Source organism: Ambystoma mexicanum, chromosome 8 (genome assembly GCF_040938575.1).
Source record: "Ambystoma mexicanum isolate Mex_15411 chromosome 8, UKY_AmexF1_1, whole genome shotgun sequence".
Taxonomy (NCBI): Eukaryota; Metazoa; Chordata; class Amphibia; order Caudata; family Ambystomatidae; genus Ambystoma; species Ambystoma mexicanum.
Genome location: NC_090929.1, coordinates 218,625,363 through 218,649,737, shown reverse-complemented (window position 1 = coordinate 218,649,737; position 24,375 = coordinate 218,625,363). Strand labels below are relative to the sequence as shown.

The window sequence follows — 24,375 nt, the reverse complement described above, 5'->3', positions numbered from 1 at the left end:
ATTGGTATAGAATTTCAGAGTGTTTCCTTCCAGCGTGGAATACCACCTTAAACTGGAAGGAAGGTTGATTTTCAGAAATAGAGAGGACCCCCCATCACCAGTCTGTTGTCCTACTGCTATTACTGTCACGTCTGGAATTTGGCTATTCTGGAAGTGAAATTCTACTTGGTCAGATTTTTGTTCAACCATGTGGCATGTGCCGTTTAAACTAACATGGTTGACACTCTGTTTTAATTTTATTGGTCGGCTAGTCTGGGTCCAGAGGACCTTGTTTACGCAATCTATTAGGGGTGACAACCTTCTCAGGAGGTCATTCCCTAGTAAACAAGGGGTGCCCTCTGGGGTCACAACTATGACCGGGTGTTTCAACTTATGTCGCCCAATTTTAATGTCCAAGTCTGCAGTCCCCTCAACGGGAATTTCCTTCCCGTCAAAGTTCTGTAGTTGTCCCGGAAGAGAGGTGAGAGGAATTTGGTAATTCTCTCCCCTTCCTGCATTCAGTTCGTTAAAGGCCCTTCTGGACAGAAGGGTAGCTTGAGATCCAGTGTCCACCAGTGCCGAGATTGTACCCTGCCCCTGTACTTGTACCGGGGCATAATATCTTCCCTCCTTCTCCTCAAGGGGGCACAGATAGTGTACATTTTTGGACAACTGGTGGGCTAATTTTCTGGTTTTGGACATCGCGAGAAAAGAATTTTGGGCAGAATTCTGTGGAGAGCCTTGGGAATCTGAAAGAAAAAGTTGGCAACTGGAGATCAGAGCCATTGTGGGTTCCCCTGGTTTGGTTCTGGGCCGCCCCCCCCTTTTTGGAGGCAGTCCCCAGGATGGGTTTGAACCAGGGGATTTTCTTGCTGTTGGTTCTGGGATGAGATGGTGGGCGGCGGTAGCTCAGTCTCCACATCTCCCCAGTCTGGATTTGCATCCCTAGGGACCCATTTTTCTTTGGGAGGAGTTCCCCCCTCTCTGAAGGAGAAGATCCTTTTCCCAGGATCCTCTGAGGATCCCTCTCCCTCAGATTGGAAGATCTGTACCTCCTCCTCAAACTGAGTCTGTTTGGGTCTTTTGTTTCTCCTACCCCCCCTCTGCTCCTTAGGAGGCAGACATTCAGGGGCAAGAGATTTTATTTCCGGTTCCTGGGTTTCCAGGGGCTGTTTACAAGTGAGGAAGGAAGCTTCCTCCAAGGCTTTACACCCCCCTTCCCTTTGTGCCTCCTCCCTGGGAACCGGTGAGTTATCGGGGTGCTGCCTCCGTCATTGTTCTGGAGCACCAGGTCCAGAGTTGGGTGTGTTCTGCGCCGGCATGCTGATCTGAGGGTTCTGCTGAGCCCTCAGTATGTGACCCATATCCCGCGCCATGTTTTGAACCTGGCGCTCTAACTGGGAAACCCGCTCAGGCTGATACGGGGCCCTGTTTTCTCCCCTGGGCTGATCCCGGGAAGGGTAGCTATCCCTCCTCTGGTAATACCCCGGGTTGGGAAGATTTGGGTACCCCTCCACCCTTGGCCTCCCCTCTCCCGGATTCAGTGGTCTGGGCTCAGGGAATTGGGGAAAGAAGGCTGGATGGTTTTGGGGCTGAAAGTCGGGAGGATATCTGGGGAAAAAGTTCTGCCCAGGGTTTGGTAATTTTCTGCCCTCCTGTGGGAAGTTTGGAGGGAAGTTCCCTGGGTTAGGTGCTTGGCTGGATCCCCCCCCTTGGGCTGGAGGAGTCCACACATAACCCAGGATGGGTCTGTTTCCCTTGTAACGGGGACTTACATAATCAGGAGAGCGAGGGACCCCATTTGTGGGGCTGCCTCCCTGGCTCCCTGTCTGTGACTGGCCCGAGGACCTTCTGGGCCTAGCATTATTAGGTGCAGGTAGGTTTTTAGGCCCCCCCATCTCCAAATCTAAAACGGGGGTGACCTTTACCTCTGCCACCTTGGCAGCAGCAGGGGAGGTGTTGGCTTTGGGGTTTTTCTGGGCATTACTTTTGCTATCTACCGGTTTCTGCACCTCATAGATCCGGGTAGCCTGTTCAATGACCCAGTCTAAGGATCTTTTCTCGTGAAAATCCCTCACGAGCTGGGTCATGATGTATTTGGGCAAGGCATGAAAAAATGTATTAACGAATTCTCGACTGTCTGTGCGCACCCTTCTTGTGGTCTGTGCAAAAGCACGCTTTAACTCCTGCACAAATTCTTGTGGGGCCTGATCCTCCCCACATTGCAAATTGTAGGCTGCCTTGCGAGCCTCTTGAGGATTTCTGTGAACAGAAAAATGTTTCAGGATGGCCGCCTTATAGGTGGACCATCTTAAATGATTTTGGTCCTCCAGCCCCGCAAAGAAACTGGAGTATTCCGGGGAGAAGGTCCACTTTACATATTGAATACAGCTTTGGCTGTCCTTCAAATGAAAAGTCTCCATCATTTGTTCAAACAACTCTAAGTGCTCCCAAACAGAATACTTAGCGTTCTTATGGTAAGGCGTAATGACGCTCCTGATCGCCTTAATCTGCTTTAAGGGGTCCTTAAGCAAGGCCCTTTTTGCCTTATTGGCCTTTTTGGTTCGGGTAACCCTTGTCCATTCATCCTCGGACTCAGAGGCACTGCTCCCAGAGGTTCCCGTCTGATCTTCCAGGTTTTCCCGGATTCTGCGAGCCTGGGAATGGCTGGCAGAATGTGGGGACCTGGTCTCCTGTGTCCTGCGCAGTTCAGAGGAGTCTTCAGATTCCTCCTTGCTGCCAGGATTTGATGGGTACCCCCTCCACTGACCTAACTGGGCAGAGGTTTTCAGGATGCCCTTAATGGGCCTACTCTCCTGGGGTTCCCCACTGAACTGTACTGTACTTGGGTGCCCATACCCCGATGCCCACCCCTCCATTCCTGAGTGGTACTGGCCTATGAGCCCCATACTTTTAGCTGGATAGTAATCTGCCATCCCTGTGGCCCTGTGCTCATGTGCACCAGGGGACATGGGGGTGGCAGAGTCCAGGGACTGAGAAGTATGAGGGCCTCTGGTACTAGGGCTCCTGAGGTTATGCTCCGGAGTTTCCATTTCCCAGCGAACCTCATCTCTATCCGCCCCTGCTCCCTGTTGCAATGCAAGAGCCTGCATTTGTGCCTTCAGTTCCTCTGTTAAGGCCTTACTCGACTCTATCAGTTTCTCCTGCATCGCTACCTGTTGCTGGAGCCTATCATTGTGTTGACAGAGGGCCTCATTCTCCCTCTGTGCTTCCTGGTTGGTCCTGGAGAACTGGGCCAGTCTTTGCTGCAGGAGGTTTACCTCCTGGGCAACGTCCCTATTGGCCTGCTCCTTTCTTGCTAGAGCATCTTCCACCCTTCTGGTGTGCTCTACCAAGTTCTGGTTTTCTTTTTGGAGATCACCCAGCCCCTGGAGGGCCAGGTGATTTTCTTCAATTTCCTTTTTTAAGTGGCAGACTTCCTGGCCTATGGCGTCTCTTTCCTGACTAAGAGCCTGCATCTGCGCCGCCAGGTCGTCCCTTTGCCTTTGGAAGGCGCCGGCTTTCTGGCGCTCCTGATCAAACTCTGCCTGGGTATCTAGGTCTTTCAAAATTAGTTTGTTGCTCTCCTCTTTCTCTCTGTCTAGTTGGATTTGCAGGGTGGCTACCTGCTCTGTGCATGCCCTGTTGAAATTGATCTGTTGCTCCAGCTTTTTCTGGCTCTGCAGTAGGGAGTTCAAACTGTCTTGGTGCTCCTTCTGCAAGGCCAGAAATCGGGTATCCTGGTCTGTCTTTTCCTGTTGTAGGATGCCCATATCCTCTTTTATTTTAATGATATATTGCCTACTATTATTTTCTGCCTCCTGGCTCCTCTGCAGCCTCTGCTCAGAAGAGTCCAGATCAGATTGGGCCTTCTGTAATGCCATCTGTTGCCTATTTGCCAGATTTTGGCTTTCAGCACATCTATCCTGCATGTCTCCCATATATAGGTACAGGTATGCTGCTATCCTGGCAATCTTATTGTGTTCCTCTTTGGCTTTAGGAGCCATATATAGTTCACTCAGGGCCACATGTAAGGGACCCTGATCTCTATATATATCTGACCCTGTTTCAGTGACCTGTTGTGTGATGGCCTGCAACCACACATCCTGGCCCTGTTCGGTCCATTCACCTCTCACAAATAGCTTATGCAAGAGGTGCTCTCTGGCTATTTTCATGTCTACTAAGGTCGTCATTCTAGAGATTGGTCTCTGTCCTGACTTACAGAAGTTTGTATTTTATTTTTGCAGAACAGAACTTTTCTTGGAGTGTCCCTTTTGAGGAATGCTTCACAGCGTAATGCAGCGTGGTGATCCGACCGGATGTATGTATCCCGTCAGTTAGCACACTGTATTAAGCTGCACAAGTGGTAAATCTAACCCAACGTCTCGGCTCGAGCCCCCAATTTGTAAGAGGATTCAATTCAACACTACAGCTAAGTTAACGCCTAGTCTAGAATACTGAATGAAAACCCTTATTGATATATCTTTAGGTCCAGTTCATGCGTTCTGGATGACTACCCCTGTATAACACCCCTCTCTTGGAATCCCCCTGACCCCACTGAGCCAAGAAGTAGTTCTGTTTTGCAAGTTTAAAAGGTTTATTTGATGATTTAAACAATAGATATATATATGACACTTTATAATAAATTAATAATTGACTAGCACACTTAATCTGATATGATAAAGATCAACAACGGAGAATCTGGCACTAGCACACTTCTTATAATCACTAATGAGTTGACATGAAATGGATAAGGTAGCACACTGGTAAATAGGAACAAAAGAAGAAGGTGGTACAAAATGCTTTATAGAGTTCAAATGGATGCAAGGTTGAATGAATGAAATGCAGTATAGAAATACTCAATATGATTTCAACAAAAGAATGTAATCACTTTTCTCTGGCAATTCCCTCCCCCCCCCTTGATGCAAGGCAAGGAAATGGAAGGAAACACACAGTTCTCAGAAATGCAATCAAATGTGATTCAGTTCAATCCCAGCAAGCTTACAGAAAACAGATAGGAGTTTTGAAATCACAGGCCCAAATTGCTTTGATATGTGCTGGCAATGAATGAGAAATATGCTGGAAACGCTTTTAATTCCCTTTCAGAGGTTCAGGGTGAGTGGTATCTAGTTAATATTAGTCCAGGCTCACACTAGCAATGATGCAGGGATAGTTAGCAGGTTAAACGAATTTCTGGCAAATGGAAAGCAAACAGCAGCAGTTTTTACATGTGAAGAAATTGCAAATCGCGGTAAAATTCACGGATGCGTGTTCCGCGATTGCGGTAAAACTATAAGGGGTAGGAATGCGGTTCTTGGTGCGATTCAAAGCTAAGATTCTAAGCTTTCAAATAAAAGTTATTGCAAGTCTCTAGCACAAACGGTTGCGGAGATATGAGCAATTTTGTGAAGGTCGTTTTTCAGATTTGAAATTTTAAAGTTCAAAAAGACAAGTGCAGCTTGCAACTAGCAAATCACAGGTGACAGCTTTACAAGTGACAGGTGACAGTTAGGAGACAGTTCTACTTAGATTAAATAGATTGAATTATATTATTTTAACTAAGAGATTGGTTCTGCACAGTTTTCCAGGTACTCACACTATATTCTTGAGTGAAATGGGCCTCGCCATGGATCTGGTCAGGGTTTTGGACTGGACTCTGGTCTGGTCTGGTCTGGCCTCTGCACTTCACAGTGATCTGGGTCAGCTCTCTCTGGTTCTCTGGTCTGGGTCTCTAGTTCTGGATAGATTGAAGTCTCTAGTTTGGCTTTCTGGAGGTTGATGGAGGTAAGTATGGATTTTTCCGGCAGAGCGTCCCGCTGCAGATGGATTTTGAAGTCCCTATCTGTCCTGACTGTCTGCTTTTATGTGTTTAGAATGTGGGTGTGTTCTAGCATCACTGACCCTACCTCTCTCTCAGCTTCTAATTGGTCAAACTTCCATTTATCATTTGATTGGGGAATGAACTGTGAGTCAGAGTGATGTCATTTTACAGCCTGCAGAAAGTCCACTCCTCCTGTCAACTTACACACAAATCTAGATTTGAAACAAATACATATTTGCAGAGGTACATATTGTTTTAAAATCATATGCACCCATCATGCATTACAGGAGGTATACCCTGTTCAAACTCTGCTCTTCCTGGGAGCTTGCATTCAGAAATGGCACATATTTCACTTTTTAACTGATTTTGCAATTTCTGACATTGACCCAACTTTACATACATGTGTGCAGGGAGTAGGGACATTAACTGATGAAGTTTCAGATTTTTAACATGCATACATTTAGAGTAATATCCATTTTTCCGCTAAAACCCCCCTGAACATGCCACCGGGTCGAAAAACCTCTTAAAATGTGGGCAGAAAAATCACAAGAATTATGGTATCATTTATAAAATTTTCACATGTCCGCTCTATGAGTTATTCATCTTTTTAAAGTTATGTTCTGGCTCCAAAGGGGTGTGGTTTCCCAGGTCACATGGTATAGAAACCAGTCTTTCCAGTTTCTGCCAAGCCAGCTTGCTCTCACAGGCAGTGCTCCTCCCAGCTCCTGCCAAGAGGAAGCTACATTTTACGACTGCGGTAATAAAAACCTTTGCCTGAGTGAAGAGGGCTTTGTCCACTCTCTTGCAGAGCCTAGGTAATTCAGTTATCAGATAGATGGCATATCCTTAGTGGGGGCAGCAAAAGGAAGGTTGGCCTGGGAACACAGTGGTGACTCAAGTTTCACTGCTGATGGGGGTAGTTGCCAGGCAGAATCAAGTTCCTTAAGCCAGACTTTCAGCTACTGTCATGTTATTTGTTGCTTTTTAAATTAACTTGCAATTTTACACATGCAGCTAGAATGCTGATTCTAAGTGCAAAACTATGACATTTAAACAATTGCAACCTATGTGACACTCAAAAGTAGGTCACTCAGTCAATTTAAACATTTAGATTTTAGTGTCTTTAAATCCAGTGCAACTTAAACTGCTGACTCCATAGCTCAGCCAGTTTTGTTATAAGCATTGTTCTGGGCTCTTCATTTCCCAGATTTTGTAGGCACACAAAACTCCATTCTACCAAATGTCTGCTGGTGTTCAGTGAATATTTTGCACATATTGCAATGTTTGAAAATAGGCATTTTGACTTGCCTTCAGGGAAACAGAGTGGTTTTAAAACGCCGGCTTTTGGATAGTGGTGAGTACTGGTACTGCACCCATTTTTGGGATTTAAGAAATGAATTCCCCACAATTCTAGGTTGCATTTGGCAATCAGCATTGCCATTCCCAATGGTTTCAGACTAGTGTGCGGGTAGTCCAATGGTGGTTTTAGGCAGCGTCCTTCTGTGCCCATAACATCGGCAAAAATGGGTGGCAGCCTATTCTTCATGCATTTCCCTGTGCATTTTCTGGGAAGCTCTGGCCATCATGATGTTTTCATGTCAGTACTGCACAGTTTTGAGGTAGGGCTAGGATGCATGGGTAAATACATCCCACAATTGTGAGTCAGGATGAGTCAGAGTGATGCTATTTTTATGGCTGGCTGAAATCCCTCCCCTTGTCAAATTGCACACAAATCTATATTTGATCCAAATACACATTTATCTACGTACCATTTTTCTAATATTATATGTCCAGTTAACATATTTTCTGTAGCACCAAACCATCCGATCTCTGTCTTTGTAAGATGCCGTGTCCACTTCTGACAGAATTCTGCCCTTTTCATCCTGATAACGACCTCTAAACTTTTCCAGATTTTACACAAATGTGCACAAGGAATATGGGTATCAGATGATAAGGTGTCAGATTTTTAACGTAAATACATTTGGAGTAACAACCTATTTTCCGCTACTACCCCCACAGAACATACCACAGAGTCCTAACACCTCTTAAAATGTGCACAGAAAAATCACAAGAATGATGATATTATTTATATATTTTTGACAAGTCCGCACTATGAATTATCCATCTTTTTAAAATTATGCTCTGGCCCAGGGGGGTGTGGTTTCCCAAAGCACATGGTGGAATTTCTGGTTTGTCCACTTCCTCCAGCTCAGCTTGCTCACAGAGGGACTGGCCCTCCCAGTTTCTCCCAAGAGGAAGCTATTTTACGACCGCCAGCCCAATATAACATTTGCCTGCCAAGGAAAGTACATTGTTCTTTTTCCTTCCAGTCCTAGGTGCCACTCCCCTGATTCAATCAGAGAGGTGTCATCTCCTTTTGGTGGGGGCAGCAGAATGCAGCCAGGCCTGGGAAGAGTTGCTGGGCACGTTTCAACTCCTGTCGGGGGTAGTTGCCAGGCAGAATTCAATCTCTTTAAGTCAGGCTTCAGCTAAATGTCACTTTTGTTCCAGTTTTCTACATCCAAATCAAACTTACGATTTTTACACATGCAGCTAGAATGCTGATTCAAAGTTCAAAACTATGATATTTAACAGTTGCAAACTATGTGACACTCAACAGTAGGTCACTCATTTATTTTAAACATTTAGGTTTTAGTGGCTTTCAGTCCAATTTAACTTAAGCTGCTGACATCCACAGCTCAGCCAGTTTCATTATGAACATTATTTTAGGCTCTTTCTTTTCCCAGATTTTATATGCACACAAGACTTCATTCTGCCAAATGTCTGCTGGTGTTAAGTGAGATTTTTGAATATCTTGCAATGTTTGAAATAGGCATTTTGAGCTTGCATTCAGAGAAACAAAGGTGATTTCAAAGTGTTTTTGAGCTAACAGGCACGGATGTTTTTCCTTTGGCACACATTCCACTCATGGCACTCCTGGCCGATCACGCTCGCACTGGTGGGTGGCAGGTTAGGCGACCATTTTGGTGTGCGCAAAAACTGCACGGTTTTCCTGGATTCTGGCGCAATGCGGGCTTTTCGGCCATCTTGGATTTTCTAAGCCCACAGCACCAAATGTTGCAGCATAATAGCTCGAACGTGGGTCAATACACCCGACACATTTCACCCACACATGGGAGGGGATTACATCAGACAAGTGGGTGTTGTCCACAGAAGCAAGCAGGTATTGCATAGAAGTTTTGCATAAACCACCAAACCGCCCACCAAGACACAGAAGAATGACGCCAGAAGAACGGTGCATACTTCTGGAGGACGTAAAGGCTCTGCTGGAAAAGGTCACCACAGTGATTGTTCTAGTAAATCAGGTAAACAAGGATATCTATTTAACGTACGACCTTGTGCTAAAGAAAGACATATCCATGCGCCCAGCACTAGTTCTGCACCCAGCAAATAAATATGTCAATCCGCAAATGTTTTGCATGACCACGCTCCAAAAGGTAATTCTCTCTTAAAACGGTGGGATTACGTAGCAACATTGAATATGAAAGATGCATACTTTCAAATGTCAATGTTCCCAGCGCACAGAAGATACCTACGATTCAAAATAGCGGGAGTACACTACCAGTTCAAGGTGCTCCCTTTCGGCATCTCCTCAGCCCAAAGAGTATTCATGAAAGTGTTTGCAGTACTAGCAGCACACCTCCACAGAAAATCAATCCCTGTGTCCACTTATCTAGACGACTGGGTAATTACTGGGGAGTCTCCCCAAATTTGCAGACAAAACACCCAAAGAATGATAAACCTTCTTTTCCAAATGGGTTTGTCCATGAATGAGAAAAAGTCAAGCCTAGTTCCCAGCCAAATAAAACTATTTGTGAGAGCCATCTAAAAGACAGAAGAGGAGACGGCTTTCCCGTCAAACGAGAGAGTACAAAACTAGCTGTTGCAGGTATCTCATTACAGGGTCGGTCACCAGATAAATGTACACAAAGCAATGCTTTTGCTCAGGATAATGGCCTCATGAATACACTTGGTTCCACATGCACACCTGCGTATGCGACCAATGCAAAAGTAGTTAGAGAAACAATGGTCTCAGGCAAGTGGTCAGTGGAATGATCTAGTGATTGTTTCGTTAACCCTAGGACAGGCTCTTCGCTCGTGGTCCAGGGACAACTCGCTAAAAGGAAAACCCTTTTGCATGCCACCAACACAAGCAATCCTAACTACAGACGCATGACTCACTGGATGGGGAGCCCGCTTCCTCCATCACACAGCCCATGGCAAGTGGACACACACCACAGCCCAAAGACACATCAATTACTTAGAATTTCTGGCAGTTCTCAAGGCTCTACAAGCCGTTCATAAACATCTTACAGGACAAACAGTGGTGCAAGTCCTCACAGACAACACCACTGCCATGTTCTACATAAACAAGCAGAGAGGCACACACTCTCCAAGTCTGTACAAGCTATCCCAGAAAATATGGAAGTGGTCACTCAGGCAGAACATATTCCTAACCTCTCAACATGTTCCAGGGGAACTTAATGCTCTGGCAGACACCCTCAGCAGATACCCTACAACAGAAGAACATGAGTGGTAACCCAACAGAGAAATTCAAGATGGAATCTTCTTCCAATGGGGGCATCCCAAGCCTAAATGCACAATTCCCAGACTTCGCATCCAGGTTTACCCAACTAGGATCCAAGGGGAATTCCCTGTGGATGAACTGGTCAGGGAAATGTGTTTACGCTTTTCCACCAACGCCACTGAATCGTGCACAAGATGCACCCGGAACAAGCAACTCTAATCCTGGTTGCTCCTATGTGTGCGAGACAACCTTGGTTTCCAAATTTGCTAAAACTGGCGATGTGTGACCCTATCAAGCCCCCATGCCCTTTCAACATGCTAACAGAACACAAGGGAGCATCTCTCCATCCTCACCCTCAATCTATGAACTTGGCAGACTGGCTCCTGAAGTCATAGAGTTTGGTCACGTAAATCTTTCACAATGGTGTATTGATATCCTGAAGGAGGCCCATAAACCCAAAAGCAGACACTGCTACTTCAACAAGTGGAAGATGTTTGTGATATGGTGCATCACCCAAACCATAAATCCAACTGAATGTTCTCCAGTCAACATTCTGCATTACATGCTTTACCTACTAGACTCCGGCCTAGTATATAACTCCATCAAAGTACACCTGGTGGCTCTGTCAGTTTACACCACTTCACAGAACAAGGTGGCCTGGTGGAAAGTTCCTGTCATTAAGGCCTTCATGGAAGGGGTAAAGAGGCTATGCCCTCCCATTTGTAACCCTCCACTGGGTTGGGATTGAAATGTCACACTCTCCGAACTCATGGGTCTGCCCTTTCCACCTATGCACAAGGCCTTCCTAAAACACTTGACCTGCAAGACTACATTCCTGGTAGCCATCACCTCTATATGACGAGTCAGTTAGCTATAGGTTTTGTCTGTGCAAGACCCTTTCTTGATAATCCACAAGGCCAAGGTTGCCCTCAGAACACATCATAGGTTTTCACCTAAATTAATTTAAAAATTCCATGTTAATCAATCTATTGAACTTCCTACCTTCTTTAAAAATCCATCAAACTCAGCTGAAAGAAGCCTCCATACAATAGATGTACGGAGGGCAGTCTTGTACTATGTGAACAAAACTAAACCCCTAAGGAAAACAGACCAGTTCTTTGTTTCCATAGCGCCTGGTAGAGAAGGCGATCATATCTCAAAAAAGGCCATGTCCAGATCGATAGTCAAATGCATACAATTCTGCTGTTCCCTATCCAAAAGAGTTTTACCTTTTACTCACTTTTTAGAGTTTTACTCCAAGGGCTCACTCTACCAGAGGTATCAGAGCTGCCCTAGCCTTCATTGCAAACGTCCCGCTAGACACCATTTGCAAATGGAGTTCCATTCATACATTCATACAGCATTATTGCATTAACATTCACTCTAAAGCACATACAAAGGTGGGACAAGCAGTACTAAAACATCTATTTGCTGCTGCACCTTCCCACATCCCACCTCCTTTGCCAGATACTGCCCGCTAATCTATGCAGAACATGTGATCTAAGCAGATCCACAACCCTCAGAAGGGATACATTACTCACCATAATCATATTTATTTTTGATGCTTGCATCTGCTTAGATTCACATGCCCCCACCGTTTCGTCCTTTCGGGATTCGAAGGCGCATAGATGATTTTCTGGTCTATCACTGTTTTCTGCTTTATCACATCTGTCCTCATGCTACACTTCATGCAACCTCATGTCAGAAACAAACAATATGAGGGACTGCAACGCATGAAGGACCATGGGTACAGTACATGTCACACTAGGGATAGTATTACTAACACGCACTGTCGACGTCCGTTTTGGAGTTTCAAAAACAAATCTTGTAATACTCTGTGACTACTACTAGATGTCGGACTATGCGGTTCATTTAATTCTAAGCAGATACAAGCTTCAGAAATATGATAACGGTGAGTAATGCACAATGTATAATATATATATATATTTTTTTTTTTTTTTCAGGGGAAAAGGGGAAAACTTTAGTTGATGGGACGTTAAGGTGCAAATGTAACACAACACACCTGAAATTCAGCACAGAATTCAGGCAAAGCCACCTTAACTTTTCACCCCCTACTGTGCAACATATGACCACAATGAGGATATCAAAGATTACCTCCCTGATGAAATCACTGTTGACATCATTAATTACATCATATATGACATCACTGATTACATCACTTTTAAAAGGTTGAAAGGTTTTGTTATAATGTATTGCTCGCCTTAACATCCCTGCAACTAAACATTTTTCTGTGAATGTCAAGGGTTTTGTCATCATTGTGGCCATACGCTGCACAACAGGGGGCACATATTTAAGGTGGATTTGCCTGAATTCTGTGCCAAATTTGAGGAGTTTTGTTGCATTGAATTTTCACCCTAATGTCCCTTCAACTAAAGTTTGTATCCCTGAATATGTAACTTCAACTAAGCTTTTACTCTGAATTTGAAAGATTTTGTTACAATGTATTGCTCATCTTAACAGCCCTGCAACTAATGTTTTGTTCCCTGATTTTCAAAGCTGTTTTCACAATGTTTAGCTCACCATAACATCCCTGCAACTAAAGTTTTTTCAGTGAATTTCAGGGTTTTCTTTCATCATTGTGGCCATACGCTGCACAGCAGGGGGCACATAGTTAAGGTGGGTTTGCCAGAATTTTGTGCCGAATTTAAGGGGTTTTGTTGCATTAATTGCTCACCTTAATGTCCCTTCAACTAAAGTTTTTATCCCTGAATATGTAACTTCAACTAAGATTTTACCCTGAATTTCAAATGTTTTGTCACAATGTATTGCTCACCATAACAACTCTGCAACTAAAGCTTTTTCCATCAATTTCAAGGGTTTTCTATGTCATATTTCGGCCATGTCCACCATACTTGTCTTTCAGGCCCTTTGGCCTAGTCCAGTGAGCACGGCTTTAGGCCATGCTCATTGTATATTTTAAAACACTACAAGGCCAATAGGCATGGCCTTTGGCCATGGCCGTGACCACTATACATGTTCCGCCAATATGTTTATTTTGGACCAATAGGTGGCCACAACCTGACCACTATATATTTCTTTCAGGCCCACTAACTAGGGCCTTTTGCCCAGGCTAGTTAGCATGGCCTTTGGCTGTGCCCATTCTATATTATAACACACTATCAGGCCACTAGCCATGGTCTTCAGCCGTGTCCACCATACATGTTCCCCAATATATTTATTTTGAACCCACTAGGTGGCCATGGCCTTTGGCTGTGCCTACTATACATATCTTTCAGGGCTACTAACAAGGGCCTTTAGCCTTGGCCAGAGAGCACAGCCTTTGGCTGTGCCCACTGTATATTGTATATTTTAAAACACTACCAGGCCACTAGCCATGGTCTTCTGCTGTGTCTACTATATATGTTCCCTAAATATGTTTACTTTGCACCCAATAGAAGGCCTTGTCATTTGGCCTTGACCACTATACATGAATTTCAGGAATACAAGCCGGGGCTGTTGGCCCTGGCCAGTAAGCAGAGCCTTTGACCATGCCCACTGTATCTTTTAAAACTTTACCAGACCACTAGCCATGGCCTTTGGCCCTGTCCGCCATACATGTTCCCCAATATGTTTCTTTTGGACTCAATAGGTGACAATGGCCTTCGGCCGTGACCTCGATACATGTCTTTCAGTTCCACCGTACATGTCCTCCCAGTATGTTTCCCCACACCTCACCGTAGCTGTAAAATTCAATTTTTATTTTATTCATGTCATTTCTTCAACTCTCTTTTAAAAAACATGGTTTCCATATCCACAGTTACATTAGATATGTACTACAACAGGATTAAGCATGCACCCCAATACCAATCATTTTTAATGTGCATGCTCCATGCCATACAAACATAACAGTGAATGTGCACACTTATAATTAAACCTTCCCTAAGAAGGTTTACATTTTGTACATGGTATAATTTCATGTGGCAACATTGCTTACCATACGCACACACTAACAGATGCACTTTGGTTATGTGGGAAAATGAAAAGGAGTAGATTGAAAACTGTATTTTTATGTTTCACAATACTTTATAATTTTTTGACAAATTGTTCCCAAAAAGGATGTGTTTACCCCATACCAGTCAAGCAAATTAAGTCAACGCTTTGTGCCCAAATTGTTTCTTATTTGGTCCAAATCTGCCAAGCGGCTTTAACGCTATGGCTGTTCAGAAACTGCACTTTTTCTCTATAGGAAAACAAATGGGAGTAGGCAGAAAAATTGCCTTTAATGTTTTCTTAATAACTTTTTTCATTTGTTGACAAAATGTTTGCAAAATGTCCAGTTTGTGGGGTGGGGGCAGTGGCTTTTACATTTTCTTTGGAAAATGTCATCCAAATCCATCCAGCAAGACAACAGCTATTAGCCTTGCTCAGTCTATGTGCTGTAAAAGTACCAGGGGTGATATGCAGGTTTTAAGGAGTGGGTGCACCCTTTTTTCTGTCAAATATTTTAAATGCTACTTGATGGATTTACCCCAAACTAATCAAGAAATGTAATCCACGCTTTGTGCCCAAGTTGTTTCTTATTTGGTCCTAATCTGCCTAGTGGTTTTTGTAGTAAAGGTGTTCAAAAACTGCACTTTTTCTAAATGGGAAAATGAATTGGCTGTTCAACTGCCACACTATTTATATATATATTATATTTTACACTCTAAGAGTAGGCAAAGGGTTATAAGACACACAGTTATTGAGTCATTGAAATTACTGCTTGAATGTGTTCGCATAGACTCTTAGATTTTAAAAAAAATTGCAGGTGTTTCTTTACTGCACCGATGAAAAGAAGCATTGATATGGACAAAATAGGGTCTTTTATAGAATGCTATAAAAGTGTCCAAGGTGAGAGAATGAACATTCTGTAATCTATGGTATGGGCCAAGGGTTTCACTGCTGATGCTGTCCACACAGTCGGTTTAGTATATAGACCAGCCAGCTGCGCTAATCTAGCCTGGATCAGAGTCTAAGCCCAGTGCCAACTGGCGGACATGTTCTTTGACAATACAAGCGAGTTTTACGCAGATCTGACGGTTGCTAAAATCAATACACTGTGTTGGAGGTGCGTGCCAATGTGCACATTTTCTTGCTTTCAACAAATATTGAAACTGATGTCCATGTCTGATGCTGATTCGATTCAAAGGCCTTTTTGAAATGATCTCACTCTTGAGGGAAAGCCGCCAGCCTTGCAGGTGTTTGTGAAAGTGCAAAACCATTTGCTGGCAGATTAGGAGCCATAGGTCTGCAAAATCCAATTTGTTTCTCCTTCTATGAAAGTGCAGGCATCAAATGGTAATCTTTTCTTCTTGTCTTGTTTTTAAATTCTCCTGAACTAAACCAGAATAAGTCACACCTTGAAACAGATGTCTTGGCTAATGTCACTGCTGGGACCACATATTTTCTGAAGGCTTCCCGAGAAGCATCTACACATGTGTTCTCTGGATATGCAATTTCATATTGTCTGTTCTCCCTCTCTCTCTCTCTTTTTATAGTGCACAGCCAAATGTGGTGAACGGAGTCTTGTTACGAGGGATGTACGATGCTCAGAAGAAGAGAATATGTGTGATCTCACCACAAAGCCACCTACTGAAAAGAATTGCTCGGGTCCACCTTGTGACCGACAGTGGGCAGTCTCAGACTGGGGGCCGGTGAGTGTCTTTATGTGGATATCCTGTGTTTGTACACAGGAATGAATAATATTAAGATCCTTGGGTGGTGGTACAACTCTTTATTTGCTGAAATTATACTTTAAGGCAAGGAAGTATAACATGGAGTGAATGTTAATGTACATTCCTAACAAAGTATATTTTTCAATTATGTACATCAGCTGCTAAGACAAATATTTCTCTTGTTAAAGTTTCTATAAATGATAAATGCATTCTCAGTTTCCCTAAAAAGACATTGACAACCTTGAACATCTTGACATAACCTGTGCTTGGGTTTCTTTTTGAAGCATCAATCTGTTATAGATCCACATGCTCTGCAAGATCCTGACATAGTAGCTTGATCCAGAAATGTGCATGAATGTTTCTTGGAAAGCGAAAAATGCAATGGCAGATGTTGATGTTTGGGGGTGTCTGTAATCAGGACCTTTGTCTGCAGTCAACCAGATTCCCATGGTGCCCCTCCCATCTCTTAAGATACTTTTATCAGCTCATCATGCTAATTCCAGAAATGTCTCATCTCAGAGAATTATTCACCAACAGGGACCTTCTCATAAATTAAGCAGGATCTGTCAAAAAACAGTTTATGTCACAGGGAACAGACATCCCCCAAGAAAACTTTGAACACATACACAGATACACAGTCTAAATATTGACTATGTGTAATGAGAGTGTGCTGTCTGTCTAAGAATGGACAAACAAGAAACCCCCAAGAATTGACTTGTGGCCTCTAATAGATAGTGGGCCTCATTACAAGTATGGTGGTAAGGCAACAATGGCGCGGTTATCGCTACCTGCACCGTTGCTACCGTACCGCCATACTAGGAGTTCTGCTCGCAGGTGCCCTTGCAGCCACCAGGTCTGACCTGGTGGCCGTACCGGCACCCACGAGCAGAACATGATGGTAGCACCGGTACCGTTATTAACGGTACAGGTGCTACCTCCCTCCCCATTCCCATTGAGCCCTATGGGGCTCAAATGGGAATGGGGATGTACTGGGTCTGGCAAATGCGGAAGGGCAATTAGCGGGCCCGGCTAGGCCGGAATAGCCCGGTAATTGCCCATTTGTGGGTTCTGGACCCAGATGTGTGTTTGGAGGTAGCCTTGCCGGTAAAACTGGCAAGGCTACCTCCAACCACGTAATGAGCCCAAATGTATTTAAGCAATAAGCCCTGTGCAGTGGGGGCATTACCACTTCAGGTAATGCCCCAGGGTCCATAGTTACAGCCCCATAGGACTGGGGTACTAAAATCATTTTTGTTTTTGTTCCTGTTCCGAAACGCTCCGGCGTTTGAGAACAGAAAAAAAAAAATTCAATAAAATGCCTGCTGTGGAAGGGAAACTGAAGTCTGTCTTCCCTTTCCATGGCGGCCATGAAAAAAGTAAACACAAACAATGGCCTCTATGGACATGGGAGAAGGCACTACATGTAGTATTCCCTTCTCTCATTCCATGGTGTCCATTAAAAACAGTGAACAAAAAAATGGCCGTCATGGAAAGGAGAGAAGGGACTACTTGTAGTCCCTTCTTCCTTTCCATGGTAGCTTGTCACAGATCGGGAGCGGACGCGCTGGGGACAGAAGTGTTCCCAATACATCCACTTCCGAAATGGACTTTAAAGAATGTAAGTGGGGGTTGGGGATGGGGAGGGAATTCTGTGGAATAGGGGAGAGGGCCACACTTACCTCGTTCCACAGCAGGGGAAGATGGCAGCCTCCAGCCGTGACGTGGCTTGGAGCGGGGGGATTATCATTGGTAATTCCCCCGTTCCAAGCCTTTTCATTGGCTGAGAGCCTGACCACCCACCTCTCCACCCCCCACCCCCCTCTTTCCCCCACCGGGTACTAATTCTCAATACACACTCATGACTAATTGACTTTTAAGGGTATTTTTGAATAAGGTATTCAAGTGACAACAACCATGACCATCGAAGCACAACAAAATAAAAACCCTAAAGTGCCACTGTCTCAGAAGCTCTCTATTTATTCTGCCTGGATCGCTGGACACTTCTCTTAAAATAATGTATTCCTATTTTCTACAACTTCTTTTTCTGTCCATTCTTAGACAGGCGGCACACCACCACTCCCTAGGTATAGCGGGTGGTGGAGTCTGGGACAGCTAGAACTTTGCTCTGTCCCTGATATTGGCTGGTCTTTTCGTTTCTTCTCATTAGACAATTAGTCAATAGTTAGAACGTATATCTGTGTATGTGGGGTGTCAGCTCAGAGAATGCCTGGTTGCTCCAGCTTTGCTGGATCTTCATGGTTATTCTGTTGCTGAAAGAAGTATGTCATTACGTATATTGCCACCTCTGTGTTTCATCAATCTAGGAGCAGGTCATAAACACAAAAGCCGATTTTCTGTGACTTTTTAAGGATGAGGGGACTGGTTTTGGTTAGAAATGGATTTGCTCCCCAAGATGTTTTCAAATAATAAAATGCCATGCAAATGCCATGCAAAACTTGTGCAATAATTGTCTTCCTCATGGAACAGGGTAAACGTCGCACACCATAGGACACCCTAATCTGGAAATCCATCAATCCCAAAAGGAGGCGTTTGTTTCAAATGATCTTTCTATTGTGGTCTATTGTCCAATCTCAAAGTTGAAAGAAGGGGGCATGAGGCAGTGTAAGCAGTATGAGAACTCTAGCGTGAGCGTTCTCTGTTGAGATGAAATCACACTGCATGGTCAGGGCAGGACTCTTGGAGCTTCAGTGCCTGAAACATCAAAGATTGTGCTCAAGGAGATGATCTTTTTGCTTGAAAATATCACATAGAGGGAACTGACAAAAAGTAATGCGCTATCTGAAATGAAATATACAACAACTATTTCAATGCCTTCAGCTTTGGACTCAGCAAAGAGTTTCACCTCACAGTCAGCCTTACGGTCTGAACAGGATTCATATAAAGAGCCCACGCAGGCATAGCCTCACCAGCAAAGGGTCAAAGGATGGCTTTGTAGAAAAAACAATAGTATTTTGGAGAAACTACATTTCAAGCTCTAACCACTTTTTTGCAGACCAAAGTGCTTTTAATGGAAAATAAAAAAACAGAAGGGTAGGGCCCGATTCATGGAATATTTGTCTGGTTCAAAGTGAATTTGCACTGCTGAAAAGTGACTTTGCACTGCCGACACAAACCCTGATTCATGGAACCGTGCAAAGTGTATTTTTGCAGTGCAAAGTCTGGGCAAAGTGAGTGCATAGTAATTTTTGCAGTACATGGATAGCATTTCCCTACTGGTTGTGCCGTGTGTACTCTGATGTCAATACCAGAAGTATCCATATCCACTCGGAAAGGCTGGGTAACACCAGGTTGACACCGGTTGCGGTGAGTGGTAGACACCTTCTTAAAATCTTGACATGCCTTGGCTGTGTTTTGCATCCAGACACATGCAGTTCCTTTTTGCAAAAGCTTAGTGGTGCTGCCTTGTTTGGAGAGACATGCATAAATAAATGATGACATTGAGAAAGCCAATGGTGGATTGCACTTTTTAAGTTTGCTGCATCCTTTTTTGCACTCATCAATTCCCACTAAGGCAACTGAATACACTGGCCCTCATTACGACCCTGGCAGAGGACCATGGTGCAATTTGCACCATGGTCCATGGCGCAGAGCTGCCAACTCCGCCATGGGGGTTGGCGGACTTACCGCCCCATTCCGACCTTGGCGGGGCGGTAAGTCCCCAATCCCCATTTACCCTTCCCCATTCCCATTTTTGCCCCATAGGGTATAATGGGAGTGGGGAAGGCGTTAATTACGCCACCGTAAATCAAGGTGGCGTAATTAACAACAGGCCCCGTAGCGCCATGGATTTTTCCGCCCGGAAAAACCAGGCGAAAAAACCACCATGGCGCTACGGGAACTCGTAGTAAGGCGGAAAGGTACGCCATGCATTACGCTGGCGTAAAACCCTTTCCGCCAGGGTCGTAATGAGGGCCACTGTAAAAAAGTGGTAACTTGTACATGCACTTTTCTAACTTAGCTGATTGATGCTGTTCTTGTAACTACGTGGGCTTGTGCCAGACTGTCTTCTTCATATGATAGATGAGAATGCCATCCATCTATACGGCAGCACAGATTCTCAGAGCCTTCTTCAATATTTTGTCTAATAAGTGGTGTACAGGAGTCAGGGCACTGCACAGCCCAAAGGGAATGACCTGATATTCATATAGAGAAATCAAATAAGAACATCTGTTTTCAACTCACCTTCTCTTGTTCGGACGATGGAAGACAACTTCCAAGTCCAATTAAGAGAAAAGGGCAGTGAATAAAATCATCGATACAAATTGATACCCAACTCCATGAATGACTGTACTATTGAATCAAGTAAGATTGATCCAATAGTACTGTCATTAATGGTGCAGGGTAGCAATTTCTATCCCTGGTTTTATTCACTGCCCTATACTCAATACATATCCATTGTTCACTGAAATTTTTCCAAATGAAAAGTAAGGGAATGAAAAATAAGAGTCTTTGAATTTCGAATGAAATGATTGGCCACATTCAAAACAATATAGGCTTTAAAAAGGAGGTTTTTCACCCCATTTAGGGTATAGATGACATGGTAAAACTTCACCTGGCTCAAAGCCAATATGACAGTCACTGAGCCATTGAGGGCTGGGGGAGGGTAGGCATTCTGCCTTGTCTGTACAAAATCCATCTTGCAATACTGAAGATTGTCGTGGAAGGGCTTTCTAGACCTCCTTATCTTTGGATAGGCCATTCACTACCCCCACTAAATGAGCAACAGCCTCTTCAACAGGATGTCTCTCTTACAACAGTGGGGCTGATTCATGGAATTTGTGTGCTCGAAAACGGGGATTTGTGCGCCATTCTGCCCGCAAATCCCTGTTTAACAAATGGGGATTTGCAGGCAGAATGGCGCACAAATCCCCATTTTACGTTGTACAAATTCCATGAATGAGCCCCAGTGTTTTGTAAACCAAGTTGCGGTTAATGCTACTGTTCTGTGTGCCCAGTCTACATGTGCATTATGGGCAGTTAATAATGGGTTGTCAACAATAATTCCAACCTCTAGTCCGGCTGTGAGATCAAACACATTTCTTTTGTAATGCACATGCTTGCTTTATTGGTGGATCAACGGGTCTCCCAACTTCCAAGCATATTGGATGGCTATGACATGCCCTGCTGAATCAGAGTCTACCAAAAAATAACGGTATGACTGCTTCAGCTAAAGGGGCACTGACACTTGTAGTTTATCGGTATCGCAACGAGGAGTCTCTGATATCAGACTGTTCAATTGATTCTTAGGGCTGAATCAAAGCTTTTCCTCTATAAGTTCAGCTTGCTTTGTTTGAAAATTGACCCAATAACCACGGTAAAAAATGTTGCTTGTTTTGGTGTTGCTTGTCTTTTTCTGCTTAATTCAGACGGCCGCATATTCTGCCAAAATGCATAGTTTCTAATTCGACAAATCGAACTAAAGTATTATTCGTTGGTTACATTTTTCTCAATAAGATGCATTTTTTCCCATTTACGCTGGTCTGTCTGACACTCTAAATGGTGCTGATTGAGACATGTGCTAATAATAGTTCATGTTTGTGCGACTACCACCTATGTGTCCACATGTGCCACTTAGGGCCTCATTACGAGTTAGGAGGTAGCCATGGTGCTATTATCGCCATGGCTGCCTCCAAAATCGTGTCCGGGTTCCCTGAATGGAGACTTACCGGGTCATTCCAACCTTGGAGGACCCGGTAAGTCCCCATTCAAAAAACCATTCCCCATTCCCATTCGAGCCCCCTTAGGGCTCAATGGGAATGGGGATGGAGCTAATAACGGGCCCGTTAAGGACGTTTGGTCTGACCAGACGTTCTGTGCGGGTCCCGCAAGGGAAGTCGTAATAGGGCGGAATGGGTTTACCGGCACCAGCACCATTACCGGTGCCGGTAAACCCATTCTGCCAACCTCGTAATGAGGCCCTTAGTCTTTTAGCTCATCGTCTTTTAGTTCATCCATAATTCTGAGATGAAAAAGGGCTGGAAGTTTTCAATTTTCATGAGTAACAGATACAGCTGAATTACTTAAGATACACAGTCCCTTTTTCCTGTTTGACCATAAGCAATTATTTAACAATGCCAGAAGAAATTCCCAGGGTCAAATATCCTCCCAAACTCACTTTTGAATGCCTCCCAATCATACCAAAGCTAACCATCCTTCCATAGGGGAGGGATGGCCCAGGACACTGTATCACTTTTGAGATAAGAGATAACAAGAGATTTTCTGTCATGGGGAGCTACAAAATCTACTGGCTGAGTCCAAAGGTAGAGATGATACCATTTTAAGGAAATGCGATACCTGTTAGGATCACCTGAATACCTTTCTGCACTGGCCTTGCAATGTGATGACCTGAACATTCAATGGAATGGCATCATCCCCAGTTGTGTGTTTGGGCCTGGCGGGGAGTCTCATCTTGTTGATGAAGGTGATGCCTGTAGCATATCAGCCTGCACTTGAGTTGCCTCTACTCCAGTTTCATTCTTAGCTTCAGTGACATCCTTCTGGAAGAAAGCATGGTCTGCAGAGGAGGCTTCCAGGTCAGTTCTCAAGTCCTGTGATGCTGAAACATATAGGCACAAGCTGCATCAACACCCTGTGTTGCGGTGGAAACACATACTTGGACTGTCCATGCTGCTCCCAAACGTCCACAGTGAAGACCTCTTGTTTTGGGCAGGACCGACCTTCCAAAGGGAAGACCCCTTGTTTTGTGAACCAAGAAGAGAATGAAGATGAAGAACTTTTAGTAGTTTCAACGTTTGCAGATCACTTTGGTTTACAACACTCATTGGTTGCTAAACTATATACAGCATCAATGATAATTTCCATGTATTGCAGTCAAGAATGGCCACATTCTATAGTATAAAGGTGCAAGTGGCCGTGAATCCTTAGTGATCAAAGTGGTTCCCATTGCAAGCGTGTTGGGTTAACACTTTAGGTCCTTTGCAAGAACATCAGATGCCAACCTGGTGGAATCTGGGATGAATATCTATAGCTGAGGTTTACAGTAGAAAGGGATCCTTTTGGTGCAGCTGCAGTGATTAATAGGTCATTGTGTATTTGTGGTAGTTTCCAGTTCCCTTGTACACTAACCTTAACAGCCAGAGGGTGTCAAGAAGTTGTCAAGGGACAATGTATCTGAAGGCCCTTTTAGCAACTTCTTTTAACAAAAAGCTGTTTTTGCAGTAAGTCAACTGCTAATACTGTTTTTATATTTTTATTTGGGAAAATCTATTTGTTGATTGGTACTTGAATGGCATTTCTATATTAACATGCAATCATAAACGTAAGTAGGATTGTTTCCTTGTTTGCAATACTTTTCAGATCAGCCTGTTATCCCACCCACAAGCATATAGTGGAGAACCAGACAGGATTCGCTCCTGTAATCAAATCGGTGGCTCTCAGAAGCAGCTGGAGGATGATTTTAAGTGAAGCTTAATTGGCCCGCCTGCTTTCCACACTCATACACGCTAAACACGTTCTAGAGTAGCCTGGAGGAGGTCAATGTTCTTGGTGAGGCCTGTTACCTTTGGATGGCGTTTTCATTGCTGCGTTGATTGCTTCCAGATTTAATCTCCTCAGATCTGTCTGCAACCCAAAGACATTTGCCTAAGTCGTTTCTGAGTTCACTTCAGCCAGCAGCTCTTCCCGAGTTCCTGACGTCTCGAACACAGGTGGCGAGGAGCTGTGCCTGAGTTCTGACTGGATGAGAACCAAAGGCACAGCTGAAAATCTCCAGCAGAAGTTCGTACTTGGATTTCACGAGCAATAACCAGCTGGGCTGGAGGCTGAACCTAAATCACAAGCCAAAAGGAGGCTCCCTGCGGAGCCATAGACTATGGAATTCTGTGCGGTATCTACAGTGCTTCTGACTCAAACCACAACATATGAAACAGTGGACCGCGTGACCGCTATTAATTTGTCGAATTATTGCCTGTGCCTTAAATACTCTGTGCCTTCATTATTCATAGAAAGAGGCCACAGGGCAGTGAGTACATGCACTTTTGTGGCCCAGATTCTCCATGTCAGCACTTCAAGGAATTTGCTGGCTTTATTGACAACACTGGATAGTGGAGAGGGGCTGCCTTCATCCACAGGAGGACAGCACAAGCCACACGATTCTTCCCGATCTTTTCTTTACAAAATCTTTGTTGCACATTTCTCTGTTGCACATTTCTCTGTTGCACATTTCTTTTACACATTATTTGCCCCATTCCTTATAAATAAACACTGTTGTTAAATCACTGCTGATTCCCGTTGTATTTACCACGGGAGCAAAATAGCATGGAGTTAAAGACGCCCACACTCCATTACTGTCAGAGATATCCAAGTACCAG

General features: G+C 44.2%; 1 protein-coding gene across 1 annotated transcript in view; it reads left to right on the top strand.

Moving 5' to 3' along the window:
* ADAMTSL2 (ADAMTS like 2) overlaps positions 1 to 24,375 on the top strand; it is a 329,265-nt gene that overhangs the window by 239,748 nt on the left and 65,142 nt on the right. The window contains exon 15 of the mRNA XM_069609632.1: positions 15,848 to 16,003. Coding sequence (XP_069465733.1) covers positions 15,848 to 16,003 — 156 coding nt within the window. The remainder of the gene's footprint in view (positions 1 to 15,847; positions 16,004 to 24,375) is intronic.